Raw genomic sequence first — 8,853 nt, forward strand, 5'->3', positions numbered from 1 at the left:
TATATATATATACATATATATATTTTGCATATATTCCAACATGAGACAGTCAATATTCGTTTGGCATTGTTATTAGTGTTCCTTCATACAATCGGTTGGCACAGATTTAACGTTTCGTTTGACTGAACCGAACTCTACAAGCAATCCTTCATCCTTTAATCGCGCAAATGTGATGGCTGGACCATTTTGTTTACTTGTTTTTGCGTGAGACTAAGATAACAGATGTATTTATATATAAGTATATAGATATACAAAACTGACTGTCTCACTTTGGACCGGAGAGACGTCAAATGTCGTATGAAAAATAAATTTGCTCGTCTTAGGAGCAATTTTAGATGCTCCCTGACCGATAATGGTCCACTTGCCGAGTATACGAATATAAGTAGAGCTACAAACCTCGGACAAGTTTACGAATGAGAAAAATAAGGACTTATTATCGATTGGAAACAACTATGTACGTATATATACGTATGCGCGTTTGTGTATGTGTGTATGTGTGTATTTGTGTATGTGTGTGTATAATTATGTGTGATAATTGTGTCTTAGAGAATAAATTTCGAAGTATCGACAAGAAAAATACGTCAGTATTTGGCAAACACGTAATCGTCAACGTCAAGTAGACAGACGAGGAATATCAGATTATCACGTGGCGATTTACGTTACGTTACGCCGGAAAAAATGCCGCAAAAGAAGTTGCCAGAACACCAATAATAGCGGCTCTTACGTCACAATTGTTCAGGGCGGTTCAGGCCGTGGCGATCAACACTGGAGGTCAGAGATCACTCTCCATCTCGTCTGTCGCCAATTGAAAGTGTTCTTGACCTGGTGACATATATCGTTACAGTTTCGTATATGGATAGTTATATCTTATTTACTTAGAGTTATATGTTTAACGTTCGAAAGAGACGAAATTTGATTGATGACACTGTCTTGAAATTATTAAGTGTTTCTTTTACATTTTGACGAAACAAGAAAATTTAGTCTGACGATTGGACAGAGGATGCTTTTGTGGACTACTACTCACTTTGCAAATACGCAGCTAGATCGTGATCCTCTGCTATCAACGCGAGTTGATGCGGCGTGTTTCCGTGTCGGTCCTTTACCATTAAAGAGGCGCCGCCGGCTACGAGCATACAGCAAATGGAACGGCGTTTGTTCTGGGCAGCTTTATGCAAAGCAGTTTGCCCTCTGTTGAAACAGAAATAAATTACTTCTCTCTTTGGAATCAAGGTGAAACAGAAAATGAAATGATACAAATAAAAATGGATGAGAATGATAGAAAAAAAAGCGATTAATATATTCTTAGATTAAATTTGTAATTGTATGATGACCTTTTTTTTTATTTGATTCGTTGATAACTTACTTATCATTATCGATCATGTTTAAAATTGTTGGTGGGGCGCAGGCAATAAGATATCTGACAATGTCTTTGTGTCCGTGCCTCGATGCCAGGTGCAGCGCCGTTTGACCAGTTTCATCGATCGACAGAAGCGAGTACCCTTTTTGATGAAGCTGTTTCAAGGTCGGCAGATCGCCGATCTTCGCTGCTCTCAATATTTCATCGCAGTTCTTTTCTAGTAATTCAGTAGTGAATCCGTGAACTCCCGAGTTCAGACCGAAGAGCCTGTCGCGAGGACTGCAAATAGAAATGAGAAATCCAGATTAGGGCAACCCCTTCCTCTCTGCACGCAAGCTACTTTTGCAACATCGCGGACAGTGAATAATGATTATCCGAATAAATTATCCGAGCAAAGATAATTGAAGTGTACGGTCGAATGAAAGTTTACGTAACGCTCGTGTTGAGTTTTTCTTTATAATAATCCATAATATATCATCAAGTCGCGATACCTTTTACACCGTCTAAAAGGCACTCGTGTGGAATAAAGGTCTACCCGCTTTGAAAGCCACCAGTGGTCTTCATTCGAAGTTTCCTTTTCTTCTATCTAACGTCGCACAGACGCCCCTCTTGGCTCTCGATCATTCGGATAATTAATGGCACGCCCGGAGTAATAATGGCACACTCAAGATTCTAAGAATCTTACCTGATAAAAGCGAGAGATCGGTCAGCCTGATGCTGCGACTGTTCGGTACGAGCGATTGCGACATGAGAGTTTTGCTTCAGGGACTCGCGTCTAGTATGGGAGTTTGACTCGCCGTTTTTGTTCTCGCTCGACGGCACATCCAAGGAGTTCCGATTTGTTGGATTCTTCGGCCTGACACCATTCTGACCTTCGGAAACGCTCTCTGGCTGTCTGGAAAGTTTGATCTTCCCGGTGACGGAAAGATGTTCCTGCCCCCGTGTATCTTCGTTCGGTCGATTTGCCTTCTCTGTTACGGCTGGCATCTCCTTTAGATGCTCGTCGCTATATCGTATATCATATCATGCGTTTTGAAGAAAAAAAAAAAATTTAACGCTAGACCCGCATGAAAATACTCCACGTACCTTGGTAAGTGAATTTGCGCGGTTTTGACTTCCTGGTTCACGACGATCTGACTTGGTCCCGCTTGGCCGCCGGATTGCTGCTGCACAGCGTCTTCGTCGAGTATGTATACAGCGTCCACGGCGACATCCGTTACGTAATGCAACTGCTCCTGGCCGCGATCGATCCTGAAGAATCTTTCCGCGGTGCACGCTAGAAAATAGGAACTACACGTATTTTGCGCATTTTTTTACACAGAGGATCATGCGCGAATTTGCAAATATATCATTTCGCGCGAGAGACGGTACTCACAGTCAAGGAAGCAGCACGAATCCATATTATAATCTTTCGTCAAGAGTTTCCTTAGGCTTTCTAAATCGGTCGCAGCGTCAAGATCGAGCGGTTCTACGAACCACGACTCTGCCACATCCTTCAACATTTCCTTGTTATGATGATATGCCTCGTAATCCGACATCTTTATCCTCATCACGGGCAGCTTTAGCCTGTCTAATCTTGCTGTGTGTTGATGTGGCTTTCCAGTATTCCTTCTTTTCGCTAACATCGTAGCCTTATTTAACATACTTAAAGTTATGATGGATGGTAACAGGCGACAAGCCTCTCCGTCAACCTGTAACATTTTATTAAAAAAATATTATATAGTTAAAGTATATAGATTATATACAGGGAATATATACGATTATATATGAATACTTATCGGGTAAAATTTACAAGAATAGATTTTATTCTTATCACAAACTAAAAAAATTCTCTTTACTCGTAAAAATGAATAATAATATTCAACGATTAAAATCAGCTTATTAGGAAAATGAAAAGAGAAGGCGACTTAGATTCATATTAGTTAAAGAAAATAATTCACGTGCTCAAAGATATAAAAAAAAAAAACGAAATAAAATAATTCTAGGTATCTGTATGCGAATTGTTATCAAAACGATGGTAATGATATTTAAGTACGATACAAAAATTACGCTTGCCTGCATTGGTATAGTCTTTGTAGTGACCAGTTTGGCTGTGCTGCATTGTACTATGCATGTACCGTGTCCACGTGCTTGCAGAAGAGGTAGCTGATAAGTGGTTAAGCCGACTACCTCGATCAAGCCATCGTCCATGGCGGGTTCTCTAGTGCCACTTCCCGCACTCCACGGATGCGTCCCACCGCCGTAAGAAGCGATATTCAAGAACAGTATCGCATGAACTCGGTGCTCTCTCAATTTCGGCGTCATGTCCTGACCGTCGCATTCCAACGTCACGAAATCCGAGAGATCTTTCCATTTTGTGAGCAACAAGTCCTTGCAACCCATTTGCCCGTAGAACAATTTGTTCCTCATTCTGGAGTTAAACTTCTCCGGATGAGCCTCTATAAACGAATCGTAGCGGATTTATCAAACAAAATCCACTTCCACATACAATACGTTTTATATCAGACATAAAGAAATGTTATTTAATTAAATAATAAAAAAAGGAGAAATTCTTAAGATCAATGCATTTTGAATTCACAAAACGAAATTCTTGACCGGTCACACGATCGATTTCACATTCTTGAATTAGATAGAATCGCAACATCTGTGACGTCGTCGATGTAACTTACAAAGGAATCGTCGGAATTGTCTTTCATCGATTTTAAATGAAGGAAGCAAAACATCCCTTATTTTTGAGGAATTGTTTCTATCCGTAAACGTTGAGATAAACAAAATAAAAATATACAGGTCTAATATTTGTTTATATTCTACAGAATATCTGAAGCCGTGAAACTTGATGAGGTTCTGACGGTTCCTTTGTAAATGCAAGTAAAAATTTAAAATCAAGTCTCACCTCGTGCTTCGTGAAACTCGAGGGCGATGTGAGCGTCCACACCGAGGGAAAAGTAATTGTTAACAACGTTGAGCGGTAGATTTTCCTTGCCCTTGCCGCCGTCGTCGTCGTTTTTGGAATCGGGATTCCTCTCGACCTTCAGTTGCCATCTGTCCAACAGGGTGGTCTCACTGTCACCTATGCTCGTCAAGATCTTGCCGATCGGCTCGTCTTTGTAACCACCTCCCCATCCCAATGCTCTCGCTAGATCATTTCCGGTACCCAAAGGAAGTACCCCAACCGCTGGCGCCGGATAAACGCCGATTTGATCCAGAATCGACAAGACCCAACCGACCGTACCGTCGCCGCCACAAGCCAACACGCGCAAATTTGGAACCTTCTTGAAGAGTTCCAATCTGCAAGATGATCAATATATTTTTGTTTACTTGACTGATTCAATCTTTTTCTTTCTCTCTACATTATACGTCATCCCTTGTCAGTTGTTCATATATATATTTTTATTTAGTTAGCAGATTTACTCACCCCATTCTTGGACCACCCTGCGTCAAATCGAAAACCTGCCTTGGATTGAGTAACCATTGAAACTTTTGTAGCAGTTTCGCTCCTTGATTACCACCGGATTTCGGATTTATGAAAACCAACACCGGCTTTACCGTGGCCGTGGGTATAGGCTTAACGATCCACAACTCTCCTTGGTCCTTTCCTTTTTCTTTCTCTTTCTCTTTCTGTTCCTTCTCTTTTTCTTTGTTTTTCCGACGGTAAGAGCCATCACCAGATTTTTTTCTTCTGGGGGATCTTCTCAAGCTACTCTTGAAACTACCCTTACGAGGAAGTTTCACAATCCATGACGGCGGCACTACGATCGACGCGTGACTGCCCAATTCGCAGTTCTCGCCTATTTTCTGTACATTAAAGCACGACTCCTTATTGTGATAAGCGGCCTTGCACCAGCTGCAGCTCACCGCCACGATTTCCCTGGAACTGAAGCTGAGCTTCGATTGGAAGGACTTGCCGCAGTTGGCACACTTGCCCTTCTGCGATCGTCGATGGACCCAGTGATGATGGGTTGTCGTTTGCTCGCGGTACTGACGTACACCTACATCGCGAAAGCTCGGCTTGCAAGCGAACTCTAAACCTCCGACACAGCAGGCGTGAGCCACTACACGACAAGCTGGACACTTCAACCGGGGTCCATGTTTCTAGTGTGGTAAAAAGAACACGATGTCGATCCGATTAATCAAAATCTCGAATGCATCTGTCATTCTTAAGCATCGTCCGCGTTTTGTTTTTACGACTTACAGAACAGTCATTGACGTAACAGAAATCACCGGATGTAGCGGTTGGTACCCAAAGATGTTCCCCATTAAACGCATTTGGACCCCAATCTGGAGTCGACCGAGGTTCACGATGACCACTTGAACTGCCCCCGTCTCTACTATCTTCTCCACTATCCTCTCTTCCTCTAGAATCATTACATGAAGCGCTCACAAAACTTTTTTCGACTTAATTTACATTAACAATGTATATGTTCTACTGCGCTAAGTTAAAAAACGAACACGAAAGAATAATTTCCACGCTCTACTTTCTACTATTTATTATATTTATAATAAAATATTTTTGTAATTTTGTATTTAAATACGAACTTCATCCGTATCGCATAGAAATAAGATAGGACGCAAAAGAAACAGAACACGTATATCATAGTATATATAATTCAAACTGCCTTTGCTCGTGCTTTTTTCATGAGGATCCGATAGCGCGAGAATGAAATCATGTCGTATCTTTGAAATGGTAATGATGTCCTCAAAGATTTAAGCTATATGAATAATTTTAAGTCTACCAGTCTACCTTCCTGCCTGATGAAACGTGCATTCAAAAATAGGATATAAAAATTTAACGATTACAGTAGCCTACTAGCGAGGTTTTTTTTATGTACGACTTCTTTGATTTGTGTAATAATTAATAAATAACAGTAATAATCATTCCGCACAAAAGATGCAATGTATAGCTCGCATGTAGGTATAGATTTTGGATCAATAGCTTCCGAATATTTAATTCCTTACGATAATAGATTACTTTGTCTTTTAATACATAAACATAATTTTTCAGAGATAAGTGTTATCTTTCTAATTTATGGAAATGTCCTAAGCAATAATTCATGAGAGAAGTAACGGTATACAGGCCTTTTAAGTAGAATCGTAAATAATGGAAAGAGACGAAAACAGTAGCATAAGAAAAGCCTTTTTCTACTTGTTTTTTTAAAATCACTTTAGATAAGTTATAATTGCAGTCAGAATTTAGAATAGAGTTCTATTCGTAATGTCACTTATGTTTAAATGTCATGTTTAAATAAAAATATTTAAGTTTTCGTTTTAAACTGAATATATATTTTAATCTAACTAATTACGTATATAGAATATAAAAAGTTAAAAATATGAACAGATAACAAATTAAGAATTAACAGAGAAGATGGTAGAAATATAAAATATCTGGTATGGTTTTAATTCATAAAATTAACACCGTGATTTAATTACGAATTATTTCACCTCCGTTTATATTTGATTAGCGTTCTAATAACACGAATCAATATTATATATGTTATATCTACTATAAATTTTCATTTTTAAGAAAAATAATTTAATATGCTAATGTTAATATCCACTTTTATCCCAGAAAATTCTATGACCCATATTAAGAATGTGCTTTTACGATATTCGCGCGTATTTAGCATATATAGTTCACATAATATATATGCTGTAGATTTCAGACATAAAAGCTCATATATTTATCGATAAAAGCGCGTTCTGAATGCAGGTTTATGCTTCCACCATCATCTCTAACAGCAAGATTAAGAGCTGGTTGCTCCCTCTTTGGATAAACTATATGGTAATTTATCTAATGGACAAAAGAGAGAACGAAAGAGAGAAAGAGAGAACAAGAGCAAAAGAGCGAATAAATTGAAATTTATCGAGAGAGAGAGAGAGAGAGAGAGAGAGAGAGAGAGAGAGAGAGAGAGATGGAACAACCCAGCTTTCTCTAATCTATATTACACTCAAGATACATAACTTCATCACGCAATCGATACAAAAATGTAAACAAAATCATTTCATACTGTTTCTTTCATGCACAATAGATGGAATTCAACTAAAGAATTGTCAAAGTAAGAAAAATAAATAAAAAACAGCTGCGATATTATTTGCGTCTGTTAAAAAAGACTGCTTATGCATCTCTCTATTTGTCGGTAAATAACTACAGTTTAAGTGCTACAATCTCGCAACGAAATAAGATACGTATAAAAACATGCTCATTAATACGATTTTGGATTGCGTCGTGCTCAGAACATTCCGGGGGTCACGGCTCCATCCAATCAGACGTACCCACCCTATCGGAGGTCGTGACTCTTTCCCAGGTAGCAGCGCCGTGTACCTCGTTCTCGCGTCCGTCGGCAGCACGATGTCGACGCTCTTCGACCTAATGCTCTGTTGCGGCACTGCCAGCGAGTCCGCGTCGACTACGCCGCCGTTCTTATTGTTATTGAAACACGAGTCCACGGAAGCGGCTCGATCTCGCTTCAGCTCCGGCACCGTCAGAAAAATGTCACGTACGACGAACTTGGACCTGCACGGCTCGACGGTCTCATTCTCCTCGTCGTCGTCGTCGTCGTCCGCTTCTGACGCAGTCGAGGTTGACACGACAGCGGAAAAGTGCTCCAGGGGGAAGGTGGTCAAGGCCTCCTGCCTGGACAGCCTGCGCTGCCTCTCCGGGAACTCTGGTCTGACTTCGGAGTCCGGCTCGGTAGGTGTATCTTTGGTTATCTCGGATGGGACGTATTGCGACTCACACGAGTCATCGGATGTCAGGGTGACCAGGATCTCCGGGCTGCCCTCTCTCTTGTTCTCATCCTCCGACTCGTTCTCGGACAGATCCGAGCTGTCGGCTTCACGGATCTCCCCGGCGTCAGCCTCTTCTCTGGAGATGTCCTCGGCCAGCCAGAGATTCCGATACTCCTCGACGCAGGCACAGTGGTAACATCCGGAGACTTGAATAGTTGGAGTTTCCGGCCGCTCGATTCCACCTGCTGGAAGTTGACTCGGGGACGAGGTGGAGCTCGCGGAGTACGCGTCCAAGCTCTTGGAACGTTGACCGGTCAGCTGAGGTACTTTTAAAGTCGAAGAGCCCCTCCTGCCACGCATCGATTCTTGCGATCTTGCCGGAGAGCACGTGGAGGACGACGAGGAGGTACGGTCGTCCTGTCGCTGTGTCTGCAATTGTATCTCGTCGAAGGAGGCCGACCTGATCTGCTTGGGCACCTCAAGGCTAGATTGGGACTTCATTTCTGCTCCCGTAGGAGTGCGCGACCTTTTGAAGGTCGAGCGCAGCTTCTGCATCGTCGCTTAATAGCTACCTGGCGACGCTGTCGTCCGCAATAACGGACGTTCCGCTGCTCTCTCTTAATAAGAACGACCTTTTGGATAAGACACAAACGGCCGTGATGCTTTGCTCACTCTCTTCTTCGTCCCTGAGATTGGATATGCCGTCGTGTTCTTGAATTGTCTTCCGCTTAAACGGCGACTGGATCGCTTGCTTACAAGTCGAACAGAAC

General features: G+C 41.5%; 1 protein-coding gene across 1 annotated transcript; it reads right to left on the reverse strand.

The window, feature by feature from the left end:
- Window positions 1–6: 6 nt before the first annotated feature.
- LOC108755953 (eye-specific diacylglycerol kinase) lies at window positions 7–8,853 on the reverse strand. Its single transcript, XM_018499428.1, has 11 exons — window positions 7,632–8,853; window positions 5,550–5,712; window positions 4,773–5,449; window positions 4,251–4,645; window positions 3,413–3,795; window positions 2,733–3,048; window positions 2,444–2,633; window positions 2,043–2,363; window positions 1,364–1,636; window positions 1,025–1,188; window positions 7–822 (listed from the first exon to the last, which is right to left on the reverse strand). Exons 1-11 carry the CDS (start codon window positions 8,636–8,638, stop codon window positions 773–775), a joined length of 3,939 nt encoding a protein of 1,312 aa, XP_018354930.1. The 5' UTR covers window positions 8,639–8,853; the 3' UTR covers window positions 7–772.

Source organism: Trachymyrmex septentrionalis, unplaced genomic scaffold (genome assembly GCF_001594115.1).
Source record: "Trachymyrmex septentrionalis isolate Tsep2-gDNA-1 unplaced genomic scaffold, Tsep1.0 scaffold9, whole genome shotgun sequence".
Lineage (NCBI taxonomy): Eukaryota > Metazoa > Arthropoda > Insecta > Hymenoptera > Formicidae > Trachymyrmex > Trachymyrmex septentrionalis.

What these genes read in the sequence shown, in the direction of transcription:
- LOC108755953 (XM_018499428.1), bottom strand. Translation starts at nt 8,638, where the DNA reads ATGCAGAAGCTGCGCTCGACCTTCAAAAGGTCGCGCACTCCTACGGGA. An exon ending in GTTACGTCAATGACTGTTCT is followed by an intron (nt 5,450 to 5,549) that starts GTAAGTCGTAAA and finishes TTACCACACTAG; the next exon opens with AAACATGGACCCCGGTTGAA. An exon ending in AACATGATCGATAATGATAA is followed by an intron (nt 1,189 to 1,363) that starts GTAAGTTATCAA and finishes CTGTTTCAACAG; the next exon opens with AGGGCAAACTGCTTTGCATA.